Source organism: Sardina pilchardus, chromosome 3 (assembly GCF_963854185.1).
Source record: "Sardina pilchardus chromosome 3, fSarPil1.1, whole genome shotgun sequence".
Lineage (NCBI taxonomy): Eukaryota > Metazoa > Chordata > Actinopteri > Clupeiformes > Clupeidae > Sardina > Sardina pilchardus.
The window spans coordinates 40,103,756-40,130,165 of record NC_084996.1 but is presented as its reverse complement, the minus strand read 5'-3'; the positions used below and the strand labels follow the sequence as shown (position 1 = coordinate 40,130,165).

The 26,410-nt window shown below is 40.0% G+C and overlaps 1 protein-coding gene across 1 annotated transcript in view; it reads right to left on the bottom strand.

The window, feature by feature from the left end:
• cdc20 (cell division cycle 20 homolog) overlaps window positions 1-24,632 on the bottom strand; it is a 32,624-nt gene extending 7,992 nt beyond the window's left edge. Inside the window, exons 1-9 of the mRNA XM_062533299.1 lie at window positions 24,609-24,632; window positions 22,570-22,768; window positions 22,337-22,476; window positions 22,148-22,244; window positions 20,395-20,520; window positions 20,108-20,301; window positions 19,902-19,996; window positions 14,353-14,584; window positions 14,115-14,240 (exon numbers count right to left, since the gene is read on the bottom strand). Of these exons, the coding sequence (XP_062389283.1) occupies window positions 14,115-14,240; window positions 14,353-14,584; window positions 19,902-19,996; window positions 20,108-20,301; window positions 20,395-20,520; window positions 22,148-22,244; window positions 22,337-22,476; window positions 22,570-22,750 (1,191 nt within the window). The 5' untranslated portion in view covers window positions 22,751-22,768; window positions 24,609-24,632. The remainder of the gene's footprint in view (window positions 1-14,114; window positions 14,241-14,352; window positions 14,585-19,901; window positions 19,997-20,107; window positions 20,302-20,394; window positions 20,521-22,147; window positions 22,245-22,336; window positions 22,477-22,569; window positions 22,769-24,608) is intronic.
• Window positions 24,633-26,410: the final 1,778 nt, after the last annotated feature.

The following is a 26,410-nucleotide window of genomic DNA, read 5'->3' as shown; positions in this document are numbered from 1 at the left end:
TGTAGCATAGTCACACAATAAGACTTTTTGTAGAGCAACAAGTTTTTTAGAGCATCAAGTTAGCAGACAGCACGAAACATTGTTTTTTCAAAAGGTCTAATACATTTCTGTTGGATTTTAGTGGTTTTCTGTACGTCATTCTTTTACAACAAAAAGAAATGGTGTACCCAGTTAATCATCCTCCCACAAGAGACAATCTGCCCAGGAAGGCCATATCACTTCATGAATGACATGGGGTGCCAGGGTCACGATGTGACAAACGCAAAATGACAAGGTGTTAAAGAGAAACTATGCAGGATTAGCGATTTCATCTCCGGTTTCGGTTTCGTTTTCACTCGTTTTATGCTTGCATATTTCTTTGCAGAGCTTCCCCGACAGCTTTAGCGTGTATATTTATACATATATAGGCTATATAGAAATACTATATATAAATTGCAAGCGTGCTTCTTCTTGTTCCTTACGTGTCTCAGCCTTCCAGATGTAAACAAAGTGAACTGAACAAAGTGCAAGGTTGCAATAGCGGATAGGGACACTGGGGGCGGGAGGAAATGACTGTTTTCAATAAAACTGTCAGTCACAAGCAAAACGATTTCTAAGCGATTTTATGACTATGGAAAAGTTGCATAGGGTCTCTAAGTAAACTACAGTATTTAGGAGGCCTACTGGTTTTGTGGTTAAAACGGCAAACTAGTAGGCTAGTCTGCATGGTGAACTTCAGGCACAGCAGGCTAGCATACATATGGCAGAAATTAGGCAAAAATTCAGTATCAGATAATCTGATCATCGGAAAAACTTGACAAGGCGAACGCGATGCTGAGCCAAACATATGGCAGAAATTAGGCAAAAATTCAGTATCAGATAATCTGATCATCGGAAAAACTTGACAAGGCGAACGCGATGCTGACGTGAGGGGGGAAAAAAGCCTTCATATGTGTTTTAACCCATTTAAGCCGGGACAGCATTGGCGCATTTCTACCATTAAGGCCGGCAGCGCTGTTGCGTCGTTCTGCCATTGAAGCCGGGAAAGCGTATGTCAATTTTCGCATTTAAGGGTTTTTTTGCATCAGTTATCGGCCTCTGGGACAATGAAATGCATCTGAATAGACACGAGGGAGTGTCGTCTTGTTCCTCGTGACATCGTTTTGAAATTTCTTCGAACAACCGTGGAGGACTTTATTAGCGAAGAGATATCGGAAGGTATGATTGAGGAGTTTCTCGGATTCGTTCATTATTGACTTTGGTGCGCTCCCTCCCTCATGTTGCCTGCCTTTGACATAGGCCTGGTAGGTTACAAAACTGATACCCTACTGATTCTGTCTAATTGATGGATTTAACCCCGATTCGGATTAGGCTACACCTGTTTTTAAAAGGCGGAACATCACCGCAAAACGTGTGCTGTATCATGTAGCACTCTGTCTTTATGTGCACGTTCTATAATTAATGTAGTACTCACCAAAATCATAGAAATCAACATTGCAAAACACATATCCTAGACATATTTTCTTTGGCTTGTTAGTTTTTCGAACATTTATTTTATCTAATGACGAACACATAATGAAAACACATCATGAGACTATGCGCGATTATTTACCTCTAGCCAAAAACCTTTTAGACTCATTTAGTCACTCAATTAGACCTACAGTACATATCACCACTGTAATGCCATTTAAGACAAGTGCAATAGTTTCAGGGCCTGAATTTCATTTTTCACAACGGGGGGAATTCCACCCCTCAGTGACTCCAATGGGGGGGATTTATACAGTTTGGGGGGAGAATTATACAGTTAGCGGGGAACGCTACTTGTAGGCTTAAACCAGTGGCGGCTGGTGGTTTTAGAATTAACTGAGGAAGGTGTGCGCGCAGGGGGTGGTCTTTCAGAAAGGGAAGTTGTTAAACCCACATTATGGTTATGGATATGATTTAATGCCAAAGTAAGTCAACTGGAATTAATAAATAAAATTATTTGTACCCCAGCTTGTTAGTATACTTTTAGTATCCTGTGCTGTGTTATACCCCTCTACTGCAAGACATCATGCATGCACTGAAAATGTGCTAGGACTTTTATTTTGATATGGGTCCTGGAGTTTGAGTAGAAAGTTTTTAGCCATTTGTTAGCAGCTGGGTAGAAGTGTCAAACTTCAGGCTCTACTTTGACGCCCCCAAACCAGTTGTACAATCATGATCTAACCCAAAACAATAACGGACAGAGACATGACATGTGGGCTAGTCTAAAAAATAAGACAACAGCCCCAAATACAGTATGGAGGCTCATGTTTTCATGAAAGCTTGATAGTGTGCAAAACAGCAACATGACGTTCAGCTAGTTACAATTCAAACTTTGCTAGTTAATCTGGTTGAAATGACTTAAATTCGTTTTCAGCTAAATTAGACCTAAATAGTTACAGAAATGTCTTCGTTCAGACGTTCGTTCATTTGCTAGGTACGAGACAACATATAATTTCCTTGCTCTCTCCTTTGCTACGTTAACTGACTTACCCCAAACCCATCGATATATCGATGGCTTTGACTTACCCTAGCTAGCTGCCTGCTACCATTGGAGTTTCGTACGTCTTTCTGCCGTTCTGACCCTGATTGTAAGTCCAGTGAGTGACACGAAGTTGGATGCTCAATAACACGTTTGATTTATTAACAACTAAGCAACTGAAATGCTTTAGTTCATTCAGTTCATTTTCGATCCACATGCTCGACTTTGCTGCGGCATGACAACTTCTGATATGTACAGTTAACTTGCATTTCTGATTGGATATTAGCAGCACAATCAGCTCCACTGATTGGTTCATTGATGGAGGCACTTCCGCGGAGGATCTTCTTCCCTTTGACCATTCGCGGGGGTCTGGAGTTTATTATGGGCGCTTAAGTGTGCGGGAATCTCCCGCATTAGAATCATTAAGGTGCGGGAAATGAAAAAAATATGCGGGATACCCGCAATCACGCACACAAATTCAGGCCCCGAGTTAAAAAAAATAATTTTCAAATTACTGAATATTTTTTAGATATAAGTAATTATGCAGATCATAAAATACTATAAACTATTAAAAAAATATATGAAGTTTATGAATTCAAAATATGAAATAGAAACATGACAAGCCATCATTGTGTGTGTGGTGTGTTAGTGTTAATTTTGTCAGACGAGACGAGACTAAATATGTTCGTCAACTGCCTTTTTTTTTCCCGAAACGAAGACGAGACTGAAGCAATGTCCTGAAACACTGACTAAGACTAGTGCTGTGCGATACTACGGTATATATCGTTGTACGACAGAAAAATGTCTATCGTACGATACAGTCCTCTACCGTTTATATCGTAATTTTAACGTGTGTGGCTGTGACTGCTCAGACAATTTAACTGCAGGTGCGTTGCCGCTTCTGGCAGCGGGCAACGTAGCCTACACTTAATTTACTGACTCGGGATGGGTGGCCAGGCAAATGAACGCAGGCAGCTAATAGTAAACAAATGAAACTTTTTTGACGTTGGCATAAAGACTAGTGTTGCACGGTGCACAACACCTAATGTTAGCCTACTTTACAATACGTTTAAGAATGACTGTTCTTCTGAAGAAGCGGTGCGCGCAAGACAGGTCTCCCCTAAAAGCTAGCCTGTGGCTGTGCGTCTTTTCCCCCCTCACACACACTGGTATGCGCAGCAGTGCTATTAACAGCGAGACATGCTGCTAGTTTAAGTGATGCTATTGTAACACACAAGTATAGGCTAATATCAAGTTGATTTGCTCACTTTCATCTCTCAAATGTGTGTTGCTAACCAATCTAGGCTATGGCATTTAGATCATTTAGGCTTACTATTGGGTTTAACGTCATTATTTTCTCTCACGTATTTCTTAAAGTGACAGGCACTTAATTACACCTACTGTACACAACCACAACTGTTAAAAAAGAAATGTTTAGAAATTATAAGAAACATTTGCATTAATGTGTGGATGTAAATATATCATTTCAAGTAGAAATTCTATATCGGGATATATATCGTTATCGTGGTATAGAATTGCCTATATCGGGAAATAACTTTTTGTCCATATCGCACAGCACTAAGACTATAATAAAATGCATTACTGTTGACGAAAAAAAGCGAGACTAAAATGTTTTGCATGATATAAATTAAGGCCGGGACTTTAGCGCGTTAATTACGCTTAATTAATTACACAAACATTAATGCGTTAAAAAAATTGACGCATTTTAATCGTATGCCTATTTATTTTTGCACCGCGGAACGTTTCTCACTGGATGAGTTTCAGACGGACCGATTATACTGGAGCACCAAGTAACGCGCATGAGTTCGGTTCAGACAAAACAAACCACAGTGGCACAGTGAACATGAACAAAGAAGCTGATGTGACCGTGTTAGTTGGCCCCGTGGATGGGAAATGTTGTTACAAAAAACGAACGGATGGAAGCGTAGATAAGAGCATGGTTGTGTGCAACCTATGCAACAAGGACGTATCACCTCAGTGCAAAACATAAAGCAGCTAGCTGCTAGCGTGGACAAAGTATTGTGATACTCCAGACACTTGAGGGAAACCTCTGAGCTTTATTTATTAAACAAATAGCAACCGAGTTGCTGTTACAGCCACAACTCACGCTTATAACAGTAATCCACCGCACCTAATTCCATGTCCAACTTTCATAGACCTAAAAGAAACTTCACACTCAGAACCGCATACAAGCACACATGCACACACGTAAACTCCGCCCCCCAGTTCCCCTTAAAGGGACACAACAATTTCATGAACTCAGCAATTAACAGGATATCACAGTATTATAGTTTACAGAAGGTCTACCCATCTATAGGCTACATGAATTTCTGAAAATGTACTATTTCTAAATATGGTATTGCTACTTTATGGCAAAAATTGCACTGGTCTGTTGGACTTATTAATAAACAATATTTATTTATATAGCCTACAATTAAAATGCGATTAATTTCGATTAATTAATTACAAAGCCTCTAATTAATTAGATTATTTTTTTTAATCGAGTCCCAGCCCTAATATAAATACTAAGATAAAATCTCTCTTCGTTTTCGTCTACAAAATGAGAAGACAGAATATTTACCTGATAAGCGTTCAAAATAGTCCAAATGAGTTCATGCACAGTAGCTTTCCTGTAGGCTAGGCTACGCACTGTTGCTGCAACCCTGTGGCTGCAAGACCAAACTACATGCAAGCGCACCGGAGATTTCTGCCAGAGTTAGCAAACAAATCAACATCCCTCAGAATACCCATACGAATATATTCAGCAAGTAATGTCAACTATTTACAGGGTTTCTGCTAGGGATGCACCGATCCGACTTTTTCAGTCCCGATACCGATACCGATGCCTGGGCTCTGCGTATCGGTCGATATCCGATACCGATCCGATACCATTGTTAATTAATAAACTGTATACCTCACCATGTGGAAAAGACTAAAGGCATCAGGCTTGACTTGATTCTTCATTCTTTCCCTAACTAAACATTACTTTCCTAAAAAATCTAACAAAATAACTCTTAGATATAAAAGGTAATGTATTATTAGTATCATTATTATTATCATTATTATCATTATTGATTATATTACTAGTATTAAAAATAAACAGTTGTAACAGCAGCAACTTGGAACAGCATTCAAATTCAAGTTCACAGTTATTACTAAATAATAAATCTAACAAAAAACTATTTTGCAGATAAAAATCCCATATTAGTGACATACATTGAAACACCCCTGCCAAAATGGTGTCACCCGTGAAACCCCTCTATTTACTCATAGTGGTACGGTCCCGCAGTTTCCCCACGATAAACTAATCAGTTCACACGGAGTTTGAATGGTGGTAAACGGTAGAAGTTGTACGTTTTATCTAATAAATTATACGTTTTTAACAGCCAATTTGAACATTTGCATGTCTTTATACCAAGAACAGTTTATACAGATGAGATGAAAATGACAATGTGTTTAGTTTGAGTAGCCTATTTTGTGTTGACTGTTACACATTAAACATGTTGCCTAAATGCAACAAAACGCATGAAGATCGTAATTAATCTATGACAAATGGTGGTTAGTATAGATATTCTTTTGATCCTATGACATAAATTTGGTATCTGTATTTATCCCACCCATGAATTTAGACACTCAGAGCACACAGTGAGGTGAGGCACACTCTAACCCGCAGCAGTGAGCTGCTGCTATAGCGGCGCTAAATGGCTGGTTGCGCGTCATGGCTCAGCCTTTTTTTGAGACTATATTAAATTCGGATCGGCCCATGGATCGGCTCATTTTTTCCGATCCCCGATCCAGCTATTTTGTTCATATCGGGGCCGATATCCGATCCAAATATCGGATCGGTGCATCCCTAGTTTCTGCAGGGTTCAGTCTTTTAGACTTAAGACCTTTTTATGACCATTTTGATTTAAATTTATGACCTATACGAATTACGAAAAATAACGTCATTAAAATTCCCTTCAAACTATTATTTTTGGGGGGTGATGTTAGAGTCTGGGAACACTGTTTGGCTATATCTTCGTTCCCATTCTACAAGTGGTGTTTGGTCAAGGTATTCAACACCCACAGTACCTCCACTTTCAAGGTTGAGGTTGACCCGAATCTATGTGAAACTTAGGGGTGGGAAAAACAATCGATTCTTAGATGCATCGCGATTCTGTCTTGAAAGATTCGATGCTCGATGCAGATAAGTTAATAATCGGATTTTAAAAATTATATTAGTTTGCCTGCTGCACCTTTCTGCCCCCCAGTTCTCCGCTATACAGGCATCTAAAGTAGGCTAAAGTAGGTTAAATGGTCAAAAATTGGTTAATGGAGAGCAACAAACCTAAGCTATCCGACCTGCACTTTAAAAGCTGCCGTTCTATGAGGTCGAAGTGAAGCTGGACAAGATCTACACAGTGTAAGCTAGAAATTCAAGACCTTGCCCGTGCATGTTGTGTCCGTGTCTAGCCCGGCCCGACAAATTATGCATGTTGTGTCCGTGTCGAGACCAAGCCCGATTTAACCCGACCAATTTTTAATACTTAGTTCGTTATAACTGACGTTCTTAACAACGATTCCGAGATGTTAGAACTACAGAAATATGTTTACAATGATCTTAATAAATATGCAACAAGGACGAAGCAAACTGCGTTGTTTGTTTATTCAAAATGGAATGCTTGTCTGTTCATCGTTAAAGTCCGAGATTGTTTGTTGTCATAATAGGCAAGTAGCATGCTGCACTTCATGCACTCGACAAAGCTAACGCATAGCCAAAGTCACTGTGCCCATGTTTAGAATGATTAAATACCTCCGACTTTCCTCCAAACTTGCTCAAAGTTAATTATCCTGTTTTATCGTTTTCTGTACATCTTCAAGCTCCATGCTGTAGTAGGCTATCCAATCTACCCGGTCGGTGTGATGAGTGCGAGTGGAGGAGACGCTGTGCATGCATTTTGTAACTTTGTAACTTTTGCAACTATGTACACATTTGTTACTTAAGCCTACTTTACAATATAATATTTCTGATCATGGCATAGCTTTCTCCCCAACCAATTAGGCTAGCAGTAATGATTAAAAATAATAATATATGAAAACACACACACACACAGACACACACACACACACACACACACAGACACACACACACACACACGCTTCATCAAGGGCCTGTGGAAGGATAGTGGTGGGAAATAAGCTTTTTTCTGTAATAAAATATTAGAGAATGTAATTCATCTGTTGATGTTCTTTAATCATCATCACAAAAGTAGAAAGTGATTAAAAAGAAAGAATAAATAAATGTTGCATCGAGATGCATCGATAATCGGTTTAGAATCGAATCGTTAGCCTCTGAATCGGAATCGAATCGTGAGGTGCCAAGAGATTCCCACCCCTAGTGAAACTGGAGACGACACAGACGGAATCCTGTGCAGTATCGATCTTCTTGATTGGTGCCCATATTGATACTGTTTGTTAGTGACAGATTTGAGCAAATGCCCCATCTAAAGCCACAGCTGATTACTAATGGCACATGTTTCTATTTCATATTTTGGAATTAATAAACTATACTGCTCTGGAAAACATTATGAGACCACTGCACATTTTTCTGATGTCATCCTACAGTTGCTGAGTGACATTCGAATTAATGGACATAATTTACAGTCTTTTAATTTTGAATATGACAATCAACTCATTCAGGAAATCTGCAGTGTTTTCTTATTTTTTTCCAGAGCTGTATATTTTGTTAACAATGTATATAGTATTGTATGATCTGCATGATTAGTAATAGCCAAATACGTAGTATACTTCCTATTAGCCCCTTTCACATTCAGAAACGATACATTAGCGTTTAAGAAATAGCGGGTTCAGGGGATTTCGCAATGTGAAAGGTAGACGTGTTCTGGTCCCGGGGTTGTCTGAAGCCGGTTTCAGAGGCGAGTTATGGGAGGCGTTGCCTAGCAGCACGTCACACGCAATTTGGGAGTGAACAATGACGTTAAACATGCCTTGGACCTCGGAGATAAACTGATAAACACAACTGTCATGCTATTTCTACGTGGTTTAGCTTCCAAATGATGGCGGGCCACTTGTTATGTTATTTGAATGCCAAATGAGGTCCTTTTGTCTGTCGAAGTCATATTTCAGTGTGCCGAGTCCTGAACAACTTCTGCTCTGACAGTTAGCTCGTTGGCTAGTTAGAACTAGCTATCATTAGGCAAACTTTCTAAAAAGACGTGCTGCTGGCAGCAGACAGTTTTGGTAACCTAGCAACAATAAACACTTGACCGAAGTGCTGAGAAAAGGAGATTCAGGGCACTCTCAGCATAAAAAACGTGATTGTTGGACACACATGTATATCTATGGACACAGCAGCTAAAGTTATCCTAGTCTCTTGTGTGTTTGCTGTATTTTAACCTCCTGCCTGGCCAAATACGTCATCAGTCACACACCCCTAATAGCGGGGTTGACCTCTGTTCCTTTCATATTCAACACGGCTCGGCTCTGATACTACCCCCCGAGACGGGTTGGATTGCCGAGGCGGGTTGACTCCCCACCCCGTGTCGTCAATGTGAAAGGAACAGCCTTAACGTTAAATTCGGCTGATTTAGCGTTAAATTCGGTGAATGTGAAAGGGGCTATTGATTTGTAAACTAGGCTATTACTTGTCTTTACATTGATGGTTTGTAGGTCTAATTGAGTGCCTGTCACTTTAAGAAGAACGTATTACGCAATTAGCTTTCAATCTGACGGTTTTAGTTGGTGGCAAAAATGTGTGCATAGCGCAAGGGTATGTGGATGCAAATAGGGCTGAACGATATATTGCATTTGCGATAATATCGCGATATGATGAAGTGCAATTTTCTAACCGCAAGGGCTGCGATTTGGCTGTGATTACCCCTTGGTCACGTGACATGAGAGCGTAAAGTAGCAAATATTTGAAACTGTCCATCAGAGAGTGAACTCGGCAAGCTGCTGGATAGAACCATGGCACCAACATTTTTAAGAGTGCGACTGAAAAAATATCTAGGTTGCACTGGTGCACCTGCGCTGCTCGGGTGAAAGCATGAATGTCTTTCGCAAGTTTTCATTGTAGACAATGCGTGCAAATTCACCAAATGGTATAGATTCAAACCCCTCTCCTTGTCCCGCTTTCTCTCGCTCTCCCTCTCTCTCTCTGTCGTGCGCGCTCAATGGACACCCGCCCCTCGACATGCATATTCAATCCAAATAAAACATTCACAATCGTGAAAGCAATGACGCATAGAAGACGATTAGCTAAATTATTGTAAAATCCGGTTAGCATCATTATTAGCATGCTGCAGACATTTAAAACTCTTGCGTTCAAATTGACTGATCATCTCAATACAGATGTTTTCCAACTTCAAGACTTTCTTCTTGTCCGAAGAAAAAAGTATTAACCTACCTTGAAACTTAAACAGACGTGGGGAAACTGAACAGTCCAACCAGTAGACTATGATAAGATAGCCAACTATGCTACTTTGTTTACAATATTTTGAGGCTTCAACCAGACAGCTGACAGACAGCTGAATTAAAGAGACGGAGTTGGAATAAGAATAGCAGACAGTCAGTGCAGTGTGCAGCCATGAATATCAGGAATTTCTGTATGCAGAACATATCACATGAATTATCTGAAAACTGCATAGGAATAAGCCACAGATTTATTAATATTTTCATATTTTTGCAATCTGCAATTTTGTTTTAATGTTTACACCAGGCTTCCTTGTCAGTACTTTCTGTTCTGATGATAGGCCTACAAGGTTGGAAGTTCAAAATATACTATTGTGATTGAAGTAGCTAGTTAAAAAAAAAATTTAATTCATCAATTCATGCATCACCTGTCATCTTAACAGGTATGACTTCCAGGAAACAGTTTATTTTTAATCTAATACGCACATACTATATGATTTACTGCTTGTTTTTGTTGAATAATTCACAAGACAAACACCTTAAAAAATAATGGCATATCGCATCGCAATCGCAATATTGGCAAGAAAAATCGCAATTAGATTATTTTCCATAATCGTTCAGCCCTAGATGCAAATCTGTCTTAATTTTCTGTCATGAGGTAAAATAAATGTTCAAAAAACTAATGTTGCTACCCTACCGTCTATGGATTTTAGTTCATGTAGGTATAGCCTAAACATCATGTTCTCATTTGTGTAGGCCTGCCTAAGCTAGCATCACACACATGACAGCTGCACGTTTAAAGCTGTGTGTGTGTGTGGGGGGGGGGGAGAAGACACACTGGCTACGGTAACACTTGAAGCATGGTTTGCACACGGACATTGAATACCCATCTTACAAAACAGCAGTCATAAACCCGCCTCAACCCTCTCTGGTGCAACGCGTGACCATAGACTGTAAAAGAAAGTTTGTGCAGGTTTCTGTTTACGTTCATCCGACAAGTCGGCTTGCTACACTGCTGCATGGACCTTGTAGGCTAGTTGCGGAACGCTAACACCCAGACTCCTCAGACAGAACTACAACAAGAGGAATGAATGAATGCCGCCGAACGCACATTTCTCGTAGTATTAGCCTAAGGTTTTGCATCCACAAACGAAAAGACTATGGTAGAACAAATGACTGAACGAGCATGAATTTAAGACGTGACTCATGTAATTTATGACCTTGTGGACGTTTTTATGACTTAAGGCCTAAAATTCTTAATATTGAATTTAAGACTTTTTATGACTCCGCGGAAACCCTGTATTTAACTAGTTACACTGATGATGCAAAGTTCGCTAGCAACTTAGCAAGAAAGCTAATGAAACTAATATGGCGTTTAGGCTCATAGCGCCATCTAGTGTAGCGGAGTAAAACATTCGTAGGCCTACTTTGGGTCTACTGCTGTGGACATAAGATATTGGGGGAAAATTGAGATGTGTGAAACACATAGCTGACAGCCACTATTTTTGACTGAAATAGTAGCCTATTCAAAAGTAATATGTTATATTAAAAAGACTAAAATGTTTTGACTAAAACTTGACTAAGATACCTTGAGTTTCCTTTTGACTAAAATGAGACTAAAATGATGACTTTTAGTCGACTAAGGCTAGACTGACAAAAATGATATTTAAATGACTAAGACTAAATGACTAAGACTAAAAAGAAGATTTTGTCACCAAGACTACGACTAAATTAAAAATAGGTGACAAAAATTAACACTAGTGTGTGTGTGGAGGGTCAAGCAGAGACTAGGGCCCTGTTTACACGACAACGTTTTTTTCAAAAACTGAGTTTTTTTTCATCAGTTAGGCCTTTCGTTTACACGACGACGCCGTTTTGGCGGCTGAAAACGATGGTTTTTGAAAACTGCTTCTAGGGTGGAGGTTTTTGAGAACCCCGTTTTCGTTTTGCCGTGTAAAGGCACATCTGGGGCTTTCATGACGACATGGCCCCACCTCGAACCTCTAGTCCAGCCCCCGCGCTTGACCTCACCTGACTAGACACTTGGCAGAACAACAACAATGCTGGAGCCGTGTGCTGCTGCAATTCTGCATGATTTCGACGACCAGCAACAACGCATTAACAATAACCTGCGCCAAAATAGTCTCTAGGCTACTTTTAAATCCACCACCTTCCCTGCTAGACTGCTAGAAGAGTTGATGAACAGGTAGCCGTAATCAACTTAATGCAGAGCCTACGAGCACACATTTCATTTGCGCAGGAGGGTTACATGCTGCCACTCAGACATGCCACCACTACGACATGCTTCCATTTAGACATGCCTCTATATCGACATGCTGCTATTTAGACATGCTGCCAGTCCGACACATTTTAGTACCCCCATTCCGACAGTTTACAAATCCTATTTTTTTCCAAGTCAATTTAACGGACCCGACGGACGCAAAGTGCGTCAAAAAACACACCCATTCTTCTCTGGTACATTGCTCCGCTATTATTAGTCACAGCAAGATGAGACCTATATTGCATGAAAGAGCAGAACCGGGGCTTTCCAACGAGACTAGACAGGTATGAAAATAAAATAAAATCATGAAAAAATCAAAGTATATCATATTTACAGTCTATATTGCTCTGCGTTCACCCACACAGCCACTCTCACTTGAATTACTCCGGGACCAGGCATCGCACAGACATGACACGCATATCAAATGAAAGAGGGGAAACAGAGCTTTCCATTGATACCAAACACATCGATCCTTTATCGTTATAAAACAGACGAAGTGACAAACAAATAAGAATGTCCTATAGCTTTGGCTACCGCTACTTTCGTTTGATTTAGCCTACTCGTGAAACCGTGGTCAAAAAATATGGATTGCATGTCAGATAAGAGAGGAGAGTTAGAGCTATCCACAGATACCAAATACAACCTTCTAGGCCATAAAACAGACGTAGTGACAGCAAAATAATAACTTAATTTAGCTCAACTTAGTCCGCGAATAATGCTGGCCTCCTTTACATTTCAGTAAATAATGTAGGCGAATGTCCGTCGCCTATATTAACCGTGCATGCGAAATACAGGGTTGCTTCAGGTGTTTGGCGGCGGGCAGTTCTGATAGACATTCGATATTATTCTAGGGGGGCATATACAATAACATTACAAGACAGAAATTGAAAAGCAATCCTGTGTATTAGCTCTCAATGGTTGTGCAAACATCCACGATGTGCTTGACATAAAGGGCTGCCAAGTTTCATGACCTGGCAAGCGTGAGAGTCCATCCGGCGAAAGTTTTGTGACACTTGACAGCTCCGATTAGAGTCGCTTTTTTTGAGCGCGCTCATTGATTGACGAGGAAAGGTATTTGCATAGCTACTGTTGGGAACACCCACTGGCATGCTTCTTCTGGGCAACTTGGCGTTTTCACCTCTGTGTGTAAACGCAAATGTTTTTTTGACCGGTATCGTTAAAGGTGTGAAAGCGGTGAAGACAAAAACACCCTGCGTCGTCATGTAAACGGGGTCTAGGATCACCAGGACTGTGAATGATCACACAGTATTCAATATTACTGATGGCGTCAAGGTGGTGGCCCCAATTTGCCTACATTTTTGGAATATAATAAACACAGTCACTTTTTGAAACTATTAAAGCTTGTGTAAGCCTATCAATAATTTCTGAACATACCAATAATATATAACCAGTCAACAGATGTCAATCAGAATAACAAGCTGTGGAAAATACACTAGTGTCTGAAAAAAATAGTGCTGTTCCTGCACTGACACAGTACATGTTTTATTTTGTGAAGGTGTGACTAAATAAACTCAATTCCCCAGGAAAGCCACAGGTATAAGCTCCCAAATACTTTTTGAATTTTGCTTCTATCTCCTACAGAGGCTGAGAAATCGGGTTTTTCTGAAATCGCCCTTAGGTTTTCCAGGCATTTTTGGCAAATTGATTTGGGTTAAATTGATTTGTTCGCCTTACCATTTCATGGCCACCCACCCACACACACACACACACACACACACACAGTGAAAGACAAGTCTTTCAGCTTAGACTTTAGGGGGGAATTTGGGATTCAGACAGATTATAACTGTAATAAGTACCACTACATTGCAATCCACCCACATAGAGGGCCTTCACCTGGGAAAGAATTTGCAGTCATATTTATACAATTATTCCTTTATTATTACACTTCATTACCTGAGATCGCGTGTCCAGTGAACTCATGCAACAACCACTGCTGACATTCCAAATACGTATGTGTCGGTCACTGGTACCCCCACCGGATGCAAGGATATTTGTTTGCCATGGACACCATGCCAATGCCTAGATCAGACAGGGAAAAAAAATGCTGCTATGAATGCAATGTGGAAAGGAAAGGATTAATACTCACAGCTCCTCCAAATCAAAATAATACAGCAACATAAAATATCTTTACCTTAACAGCTCCCTGGTGTTCACTGAAGCTATGGACAGGGTTTTGCATATTGCCACCCTCCTGTACACCTGGCCAGACATACACCATGTTGTCATTGCCTCCACTGGCTAGAAACCTTCCATCAGGGGACCACTTGAGCCCACAAACCTCCTGGCTGTGGCCACTTAAGGTAGAGACATGATGTTCTGCTACACGGACATCATGATGATGAATGTGACCAGACCTGGCTCCACTATAAAACAAGAAGCATTTATTAGTTTCTCCTTTACTTGATTCAGCTACTTCTTTGTGTACCAATAAAGGATCATGGAATTTCTGAAATGTCCATTTCCAAGTCATACATGTTATTTCCATGCAGTTTGGCCCTTCATTTACACGAAAACTGAGGTTTTATCACACAATTATTTCTGAAACCTTAGGCCAAAGTGGTATGTGGGAAAACTCTGGTTTCACTTTCATCAAGGGTGCACACACTAAATGGAGAACTAGGATTAAAATTCAGACTGTGCCTTTAAATAGGCGACTTTTTCATCTATCAGCACAATGCTACAGTAGGCCATTTCCACTAAAAATTCAGCTCAATATTATGTGCAAGACAGATGTTTACATGCCAAAGTGTTAATCTCTTAGCACTATTGTTATACGTTTCCTCAGAGATGGCTAGGCTAGGGCTAATAAGATGCTGGTAAGGGGCAGTGTGTGCAGAGGTGGAAAACCAGCTGATTCTAATTAGTACAACTCTTTAGCCATGCAGAGCAGCTAATTGGAGAGATCACCTGTGTTAAGTGCACAGATAGAACCAATACGTGATTGGACTTTTACTCTCTGAAGCTCGACTTTTCCACCTCTGAGTGTGAGTGAGCGTGCGTGTTTGAGTGGATGTTGTCTGTAAGGAGTGTGGCTTTCTATGATGCAGTGAAGTGAGGGAGTTAGGTTAAGGCAGTGGTTCTCAAACTTTTTCTTTCGTTCCCCACTTTGATCAAGGGGGCTTTCTCGAGCCCCACCTGTCCATCATCGCTCTAAATAAGTAGTAGGTCAAGCTCAAAAATTTAAAATGTATTGACATAATGTCAGTTGCTAAATATAGGCTACATCAGTAGGCCTAACAAATAACATTTGACGACAGATTATCACTTCAAAAATAGAGAAAATAAAAATCTAAATCAATGACCAATAACGTTAGTTATTGACGAGGTGTCCATCCTTGCTTCAAAAAAAAGCTGACGTGCAAAAATAAAGAAAAAGGGGCAACTATATGCTACCATTGTGTTATAAATGAAGGTTCACCAATCTCACAACCTCGTTCAAAATCTTATTCAGGTCAGGCCTTGACATGAGCGCTTCCCTGAATGAAACAGTCCGTCTGTTGCGCATCGGGCGCTACCCTCTTTATCATGGCCTGCAGACCATTTATTTTACCGTCTGTGCGCCATCCGAGCAAAGTCTCTCACATTTCCCATTTGATGTCATGTTCTGCCAGGTAGACTAATTGTTGAGAATGTTGAATAGCTCATCAGCAGTGGCCCTACTTTTGACATAATCGCAGAATAGAATATCTTCGCTCGCTGTCAAGTTAACAAAGCGGACATCAGCAATAACTAAACCACCTTTGTTACTGTCAGCGGCCTTGTCCACTTGCAAGACAAAACATGAGTGTTTCCGTTTGTCAAGCAGTTGTTCTTCGAGATCGCAAAACAGCTACAGTCGTTGGACAGATAGCCAAGATATCCTTCAATTTCACTGCGCTCGTCTCGAACATTAACCTTTTTTTTTTGTTTCCGCTACAATTAAAATGCCGACGTCAATCATTTTTTTTCGAACTATGGTTCCAGGACAGACTAGCATTTTCATCTGGTCAATAATACAAGAGTCTATATTAGGCCTACCTTGATTGTGTGTGTTTTGTGAGATGAAAGTGCATGCTCGTAATTATCAATAAAGGAAGGCATAGGCTACAGATGTTTTTAAAATTTCCGTTTTTTTCACGTCAGCTCGCACCCCACCTGGCATGTCTCTGCGCCCCACAGTTTGAGAAATGCTGGCCTAAGTGAAACGAGTGTGGTGTATCCTGTAGGCTAGTTGGAAAACTATTTTTTCAACACTGAATTTTGACGAGGCATAACGACCGTAAGGATAGAAACCTCCTTGACGGAGGTAATGTTTTCATTGGGGTTTGCTGTTTGTCTGTCTGTTTGCAAGACGCAGTGTTTCCCACACATAGACAAATTTGTGGCGGTGCGCCACAGATTCAGCACCGGCCGCCACATATTGCGCTTCGTTATTTTTTATTTATTTATTGTGCGCTATTGAAACGCTATTGAAAAACGCGCAGCATTCGTTAAGCTGAATTTCCTTTCCTTGCGCTTCCTCTCTGTCACTCACGCGTCTGTCTCTCATACACACACACAGGCACACACAGCCCATCCCCTCCGTGCACACCGCGTCTATCTCCATGAAAACCAACAAGATCATCCCTGGAAGCGTGGTCGGTGGTCGCACTGATGAACCTGACGCTGCTAGGGTAGAAGCATAAAGTTCTCCCGCAACTTTTGTAGACTATGCGTGCAACTAAATTACCAAACAGTAGAAGTAAACTCATTCTCCTTGGCCGGCTCTCGTGCGCGCTCAATGGACACCCGCCATCGACATGCATATTTAATCCAAATAAAACATTCACAATCGTGAACGCATTGACGCACAGAACTAGCTAAATTACTGTCAAATTCGGTTAGCATCATTAGTAGGCTATGCTGCAGGTATTTGATTAAAACTCTTGCATTCAAGTTGACTGACCATCTCAATACCAATATTTTCAACTCCCAAGACTTAATGGGTCTGTCCCAAGGAGAAAAAGTATTAGCTTACCTTGAAACTTAAACACATGTGGGGAAACTGAACAGTCCAACCAGTAGAGTATGATAAGCTTAGCCTGCTACTTTGTTTACAATATTTTGAGGCTTCAACCAGACAGCTGAATTTAAGAAGTGGAGTTGTAATATGAATAGTAGGCTATAATCTGCATAAAGTTTGCTGTTATGAATACCAGAAATGTCAGTATATTATATAGAATGTAAATAATTACATAATGTGTGTGTTTCAAATAAAGACAAGCTTTACATCTTGTTAAAAACATAATTTACATTATATGAAAGGAGAGCGATAAAAAAAGCAATGCAATGAAAATATGGGTGCGCCCCCGCCCCCCCCCCCCCCCCCCCCCCCGTCGGACATGGGGCGACCACAACACATTGCCTTCCAATCTGTGGGAAACACTGAAGACGACTCAATGTTCACGCTGATAATTGTAACTTTAGCATAACTTGCAAACGATCTATTTAACATTCAATCAGTTCTGGTAATATTTATCATGGCATGTAGTCTGCCTTTTTTTATTATTTCTTAGATATGAGCTAGGCTACAAACTCTCTAGAGCCCATAGCCAGAATGTATAAAGTCCAAACATTAATTTCAGCAGGCTAGACCTCATGTAGACGTCATCAGATGGCCCACTGAGTAGTGGGCTAACTTGCTTATAATTTTAACACTTGTAATTTGTAACAAACAATAAAAAAACTATGGACTAAAAAATAATGAACGTGCGGTGATGAGCCCAGAATTGACCTGCACACTAGTGTATTAAATTAAACTCACATTTCTCTACACCTGGTGGAGGTTTGCGTCCTACTGAGCATATTGTCTGGATATAACAATTATAAATGATGGTCTCTGAAAGTCAGACAATCAAACTCATGAAATATTAAAGTAGGCTAACTTGTCCACTCCCTTTACAGGAAATGTTAAAGAAAAGTGGCCGGCAAATATGTTAACAAACAAGGAGATTATGCTCATACTATACTGGGGAATAATAATTATTATTTTTATTAGTGTAATTTGCTAAAAAAAAAAAAAAAAAAAAAACGGACAGGAACAAGCTGGTTAAAGTGAAACCGAACCAGACCATTATAGATCTTTTTTTCAGATATTTTAGAATTTCACCGTGGTATCCGTTCAGTATCGACTATCGAGGTATTTATGGCAGGTATCGAATCAAAGTCATAATTTTGGTATCGTGACAACACTAAACAAGAACAAGGTAAATATCGATTGTTTTGCTCGAGGGGAGGTGGAAAATGAGCGTATTTCCAAAAATGGCGGAATATCCCTTTAAGGCTTTGTGTAGCCTCGATATGTCTAACTTGTTTCGTAGGATACCCCACTGTTCATAGCATCATAGCATAGTTTGTAGCATCGCTGTGAACAGAATAATTTTTAAAAACAAAGGAGAGGAAAGGTTTTCCCAAATAGCCTAGCCTACTAAATATTTTGTCGTCTTAGATTTCGCTATTGGTGTACAAGATATTGACAGCGCAATAACATTAAAAAAAGACCAGAAGCTATAAGGTATTTTAAAGGGACACTTCACCGATTAGCATTAAGCTTTGTATCTTTAGAAAACCAGTCATGTTTTTGAATGGCCTTGCAACATTCCCTCAGTTTGCCTTGAGACGGGAGAAATACGGTTTTCAATGTTGGACTTCCTGCTTTCAATGATGTAAAAATAGTCATTTTACATCATTGAAAGCAGGAAGTCCTATATCTTTGTCGAGTAGATGAAACTACAAACACTTTCCTCATTTTTCCAAGAGGGGGCGCTAGCGGTGGGACTTCACTTGCAGAAACGAATATATATAGCCGCCATCTTTTTTGGAAGCTATAGGCTCCCGGTCTGTGGAGAAAGCTGATAAGTAACTACGATTTAATATTAAATACTAATTCATTGAATGCTGATATTGAAACTGATATGGCAAATGGGAATTCTGAAGATCTGGTATGTGAATTTGATGCACCAGATGACCTGTACGAGCTGTAATACAGCACAGAACATCAAGGCCTCCATCAAGGCCTGCAGCAAGCCTGGACGTCGATTAGGATCATTGGCTGTCGATTAGCCTTTGCCTGGGCTAGCTCCGGCTAGCTCAAACTAGAATGGACTAGCTCTCACAAGGTCAGTTATCCTAATGTTATTCACAAGTTATTGCACAAATAGTATTAGCGATACTAATACTTGTTAAAGGTCGGGTATTCTAGCATATGCTGTCAATTTGCGGGACATTTGACATGGAAATATGTTAATTAACGTTTTGGTTTTTTTCGCGATTTTTTCGCTAATTCCTTTTGAAGATCAGCAACATTGATATATGGCCACAATATTGTGTACAACATAAAACAATGATCGTTTTAATTTTAGAATCGTTATTAATGCCAAAATGTTACATCAATGAGTCCTTCTGTGTAGCCTAGGCCTACTTGTCTACTTCCTGGTGGGTGCTGGTAAGGCAGTGAAAGGCAGGGAATTCTGGGAGTTGTTGGATTTTATCCACATAACCCAAAAATACATTTTCGGCTTTTTTCTCCCATCTCAGGGGAAAATGAGGGAATGATGCACGACCATTCGAAAATATGACTGGGTTTCTAACAATAAAAAGCTTAATGTAAATGGGTGAAATGCTCCTTTAAGTGCAGCCCCTTCTCCAATTTGAGAGACGTACCTTGAAAGGATATGGTCATTCCACGAGAGACTGCCAACTCTGGCTGTGTGGCTGGTCATGCTGCGTAGTCGTTTCTGGTGTTCCACATCCCACAACTACAATGAAATTAAGTGGAGACATTTACATTTAAAGCTGGTCCTAAGTAGACACACTTATGACAGCCAAAAAATTAAATTCTTTGGGAAGGAAATAAAAGGTCAAGAGACCTGAACTTTGCAATCACTGGTGCCTACGGCCAGAAAAGTCCCATCTTTGCTCCATGAAACTGAACTGATGTAATCATCTGGCTCCATTGTCATCAAATGAACGATACAACCAGTGGGAGAGTCCCATAAATACACTGTATTACTCAGGGCCACAGCCAATATATTCCGGGAACCCCAGTCCATCAGATGTAGATCTACAATTTAAGTCATACCAGTCATTTGAAGTCATATTATATAACAACATGTAATGAAAAGGACTCAATTGTATTTAACACTCATCAACATACAGAAATCATTTCGGATATCTGGGGCATCAAGAATACGCTCTGGCACAGTCGAGATGTATCTGGTTTTCTTGACCGAGACGGGTGTTGGCACTTGACTGTAGAGGACTTTCAGATTATTCTGATAACCTGAAGTGAGGAAATGCGTTTGTTTAAGACGTGGTGAAACAGTGTACCATACATTTGACTTCAATGGGCCGTCATTAAATGCAACACACACAGTGCTCAAAACAATTAGCAGCGCTGGTAAAGAAGAATAGGAAGGGTAGAAGAAATTCGCATTTGAAACACAGCAATAGGTGTGGAGGGGAAAAAAAAAGAAGTCTTCAGGGTTCAAACAGATATTTAGAAAGGATGCTCGGCTCTGGGTCAGGCTCGGGCATTTTGAATTTACTGCTTATTATATGTATCCAATGGGCCTGTTTCACTTGATGAAAACATTTGCTTTTGTGATTAAAATAAATGTAAAATATTACCCTAACATTCCTGTTTGCAGACGTGCGTATTAAGCTACATGTGGCATCACAATCACAACGATGGAAGATAACGTCAGGCAGCCATGGGGTCAGAGCTGGTTTTGTCGGTTAAAGTTTTTTTTTGTTGCAGAATCTAGTACACTATGGGTACATGTTTAAGATTTAAGAGGGTGCCCGGTGATATCCCTTGGGCAATTTTGTATATTAAGCTTTTCATGTCCAATGTGTTGAATATAAGGCGGATATACAGTGAGGAGCACATGTATTTGATACCATGCTAAAACAGGAATATTTAATCATCATTAGACAATTGATTTGCATTGAGCCTAATGAGCATCAAACAGGCTAATAGGCCTACTGGAAAAAGCACCATGCCAATCTCTAGCTATGGTGAAGGGTATGTGATGATGTGGGGCTATTTTAATTCCAACAGCCAAGGGAATTTTATCAGGATGCATAATATCCTGGATCCATGAAATAGCTGGCCTTTAAAAATAAAAATCTGCCTGCCCCTATGTTAGCCCTATGTGTTAAATTCCCATAGGGTTACATAGGGGGTCAAATACTTCCTTCCATTAGCATTTAAGGAAAACATTTATTTATTTACGATACATTCTTCAATCACAAAGAAAATTGGTGTCCTTAGCGGTTTTATTTGTACCATTTTTTTGAATTAAGGCATTAAGATCAATTGTCAAATGATGATTTTATATTCCTGTTTTAGCATGGCATCAAATACATACAGTATGCTCCTCACCGTATACAGGTGAACAGGGTAAAAAAAAAAACAACAAGCAGACATCACTATGAAACTGCACCAGTTGAATACTTAGATCAATATGAAAAATAAATGTATTACAAGTTTTCTGAAATTTAATTTTGAAGTTTGAATATGCAAATTAGGTATGATGTAATTAAAATATGCGCTGATTTGCGTAAACTTAAAAAGATCAAATCTGAACATTGGATAACTCGGGTTCGGTTACTGCTCTGTTGGACACGGGCCAGGCTCGGACGGAAAAATGTGGCCCGATCCGGACTTGTGTGTACAGGTAGCCAATTAACACATTAAACGTTCGAGATAATATTCAATAATATTCAAAGTCTATCCCCATTTCATTATTCTATATTACACTACAGTAACTTCTGCCCTCCTCTGAATAAATATTCTACCCAATAGAATAATTTCTATAGAAAAATATATTAAAACACAATAATTATTTACAAAAACGCCAAATCCATTTGCCATGCTGTCTTTACATACACACTGCGAGATGTACCTTCAGGCGCATTGAGTGGTTTTCCACTTAAGTGCAAGATCTTTGCCTCCTCAACGTCATATCCATTAAGCGTCATAGACCAGGCCTTTTGGTTTTGCTGTCCGACACAGATATTTCTGATTAGAAGAGAGACATTGAAAGCATTGTCTAATTAAAAATAATATTTTTTTTAAAAAAAGGTGACTATACCATTGACGAGTTTGCTTCAATTGAATCATTCTCCTTTGACAGCAAAAAGCTTGCCACATCCATCTGTTTGTTGTTTCTGGTGGGAATGTAGCGGTCACCGCCTACTTTTGAAGGTGTAGACTGAGTTTTCCCATTTTTACCTAATTTAGAAAAAAACAAAAGATACTTGAAGAAGACAACAGAAACCATTTGGAAAAAAGTACAATCATGAATTACTTCATTCCTGAGAATACCTGGCGTTTTGCTGGGAGTTTTGGATGTGCTGACTGATCGATTTCCGGGTGAAAGAGCGCCCGGGGCCTTGGATGTCGACGTAGATGCTTTTCTTTGCCACCTGGCCATTGGGGCATTTGCAATAGGCATGTCGAGCTTCAGCACATTGTGAATGTCGTTCTCAAATCCAAACTGGGCCATGGCTCATCAAAGTTTGGGCTACAGAGAGAAATGATTTTGCAAACTTAAGGCTGAATCAATTCTCTAGTTTACCCCTTCGCTTAGTCCTAGCCCTTTTCCCTAAAAACCGAGTGGCAAGACATAGGGGTGAAAATATTCCCCTTGAAAATGAGACACCACTAGCCATACACAAGGGAGAGCTGGGAACACTTGAATTAAACATAAAGTGATGGTACCACACTGAAGGCAAATATTTTGTCACTAGCAACCTACATCGGTCCTCGGTCAAATAGGCTACCATTGCATTTTCAGCCATCAGTAAAACCGTTCAGGAATTATATCAATAAAAGTGGGACGTGCCTATGTTAGTTCGTACTTCCTAGTCCGGATAAATGAAACCGGTGTTGTGTGCCTTCTGGTTATTCCCACCAACTGGTTTCTTTGAGCGCGCTCGCGTTGATCACGCAGCTGCAGCAGTCGAAAATTCTCAAACAATTTGTTTTAGACGGGTTTCAGGCCGCATTTTATATCTGTGCCATGATCACTACACACTACAAGCACTCGGATGAAAGACATGTAAAATACAAGCTATATTTTTGCAATTTTTAAAACATTAAACAGGATTCGAACCTGCAATAAATGTACACTGTCACAGTAGATCAATAGGCATGATTAGCGCATTATCTTTCTAAGCTACTTCAGATATCATACGTTTATGTCAAATCACCTATCAATTAACCTTGTATGCAACACTGTGGCAACATTTCGTCTTGCATTAGGTGGTTACATTGCCCTTATAACTCGATCCTTGTCTGAGCGACTATTAGGCCTATTTGGTTTTCAAATAAAATGCTCCCTGACAGACATTCGAAAATTAAGAGCGTTTTAGCAAACTTGTTTCATTCAACCCTTGAGATATCACGGGCTGGTGCACTACAATGTTAATAGTTTGTTCTTGTACAATTTAGAATGTCAGAATAGGTCCACTACAATAACGTCATCACTCAATACATCTTTAAGTTAATCAACTACATAAAACAGTAGGCCTAATCTACTTACACTGCACTGACGACCAAGGTAACCAGTCGTTTTCGATCAAGGGCAACCACTTAATTCAGATAGCCTACCTTAGGACTATGTTACCTGGGTGTTTTCACACCAACATCGTTTGGTGCGCACCAAACGGTCCATTCGTACCAAAACCTCTTAGTTCGGTTTGTTTTCGTTGGTGTGAAAGCATTGATCGCACTCGGGTGCGCACCAAAACAAGCGGACCGAGACCTCCAAAAAGAGGAGGTCTCGGTCCGCTTGACTCCGCACCAAAAGTCGACCTCTGGTGAGGTCCCTGGTGAGAACTGGGGTCCAAACCATAGACTGTAGGTCAAAATAGTGAGTCAAAATTGGCGCCGATTTCTACCAGAAGATTAGATAAACATTAAGGAAAAATCAATCAGGCCAATTTTGGTTCGTTTTCTGGTGTGAAAGCGGACCTCACTGTAGTATATGCTACATAATAACAATTTCACTGCCTGAAGCAGACCAAATAATCGAATTAGTGATTACCGTTAAATTAGTCCCTTGTTAGCAGCTAACAGCAGTATAAAACTAACGTCCGCGTCTACGGTTAATGTTGCTAACGTTAATATCCAGTGAGTTGTAGGCTCTGCATAACGTTAACGTAAGCAAATTATCACTGTAGCTGCTAGCTTACGTGAAATTGGACTAGTTCGGACATTTCGGGCAATTAAACACCGATAACGTTAGATGTTAACTTCAAAGGATGCAGACGTAAAATCAATGTTCGATAGTTAGTGTTAGGCATTAATGTTAGTGCTAACGAGAACAAAATCCAAATAAATAGGGAGGTACTTTTACTCACTTGCAACGGAACAAATTTTCGGATGGTTTGGAAAAAGTTCGCCTCGCCGCTCAGTTTAAATGACTGAAATGCGTTGTCGTGATTGGTAAATTCAGTTCCGTGGAGCCAGCGACAGTAAGCGACAGTACGCGACAATAGCGGGCAAGATGGCGGCGAAAAATGTCAAAATAAAGGTACACACGAACGATCAGATAAAGTAGGTCAATGTTAGTTTTTGAGAGTATTTCAACGGTTTGCACGAAATGTATGCATGTTGCTGCAACGTAGCCTATTTAACCACGTGTAAATGTTGTAATTGTAGCAGAGTTTTAACGCTAACGTGCTTGAAAGTAAACGGAAGTGACCTCACGCAACACCTTTCTCAATGCAAAGCCAGACGAACGTCTCCATCCCCTGATATCCACGATATTCCGCAGCCCAACAATGGGGGTCGCCATGACACCGAGACGGTTTTCTATTTCCGGCGAAGCTGCATTGTATCTGTTTTAACGTGACGGTTTACGGTGCTTAACATATCATAACGCATATAAAAGTAAACTTTTCTATTTTATATCGGTTATATATGATGTAGTATATACATGCTGAGGGCAGAATTGTCAATATTTCGAAAGAAATCTAAGTTGAGGCATAATCTAGTTAGCTATGGAGAACGCACATGTTAACAGAATGAACGGAAGTTGAAAACAGTATCGTAACCATCGCAACGATACATATTTCCGGGTTAAGGAATGAGGTGGATAGGCAGAAAATGTCTAATAAGGGAGTAAGTAGAACGGCTCTGATATAGGTTACTGACTGCTCACAGAGAGTGGAAAAAACAAACATATAAGAAAGGGATAATAATGTATTAAACGTTGATGTTAAGTAGGCTAAATGCTGTATATGATTATCATGCAAGAAAATAATTGTGGAAGGATGACCTTTTCCATAAACATCACCTAAAATAACCCCATTATAAACCCCCCCCCCCCCCCCCCCCCCCTCAAACTTATCAGTTAAAATGTTTACAACCAATAATGTCAACTTGTACATTTTCACATGTAGGCATAAATATGACATAAATTAGGCTACATGTATGAAATATGTTATTCGCCCCACCCCGACAGGTCATCATTGTATCAAATCACATAAGGCATGTCAGGAAACACCCTTTAAGGAAAAACGGATATCAAATACCTTTGTAAGTACCAGGCTATGTAACTCCGTACCAACTTAAATACTTTAAGCCTGACACTGACACATAGGCCTACTGTTGAATTTCAAATTGTGCTGCTGTGAAAACAAGTTGTGCATATTTGAAATGTAATCCTTATAATGTGTACTTTCAGGATATATATAAATGTTCATACCAAATTCGCCTTTGTAGGTACCAGGCCATAGTGTACCGAGTCACTAAGCGTTACGTTGACACACTTTTGAAATTCAAATTCTGTGGCTGTGAAAACAATAAGTTGTGCATATGTCAAAGGGGGGTGAAATCTTATAAGGTCTACTTTCAGGAAATATATAGATGTTTATAACAAATTCGCCTTTCTGGGTACCAGGCCATACTAAGCGTGTACCGAGTCACATAATAGGCCTGCCATTGACATACACTGTTGAACTTCAAATTGTGTGGCTGTGAAAACAATACGTTGTGCATATGTAAAAGGGGGGTGAAATGGAATCCTTAGAAGGTCTACTTTCAGAAAATATATAGTTGTTTATACCGAATTCGCCTTTGTGGGTACCAGGCCATACTAGGCGTGTACCGAGTCACATAAATTAATAGGCCTGCCATTGACATACACTGTTGAACTTCA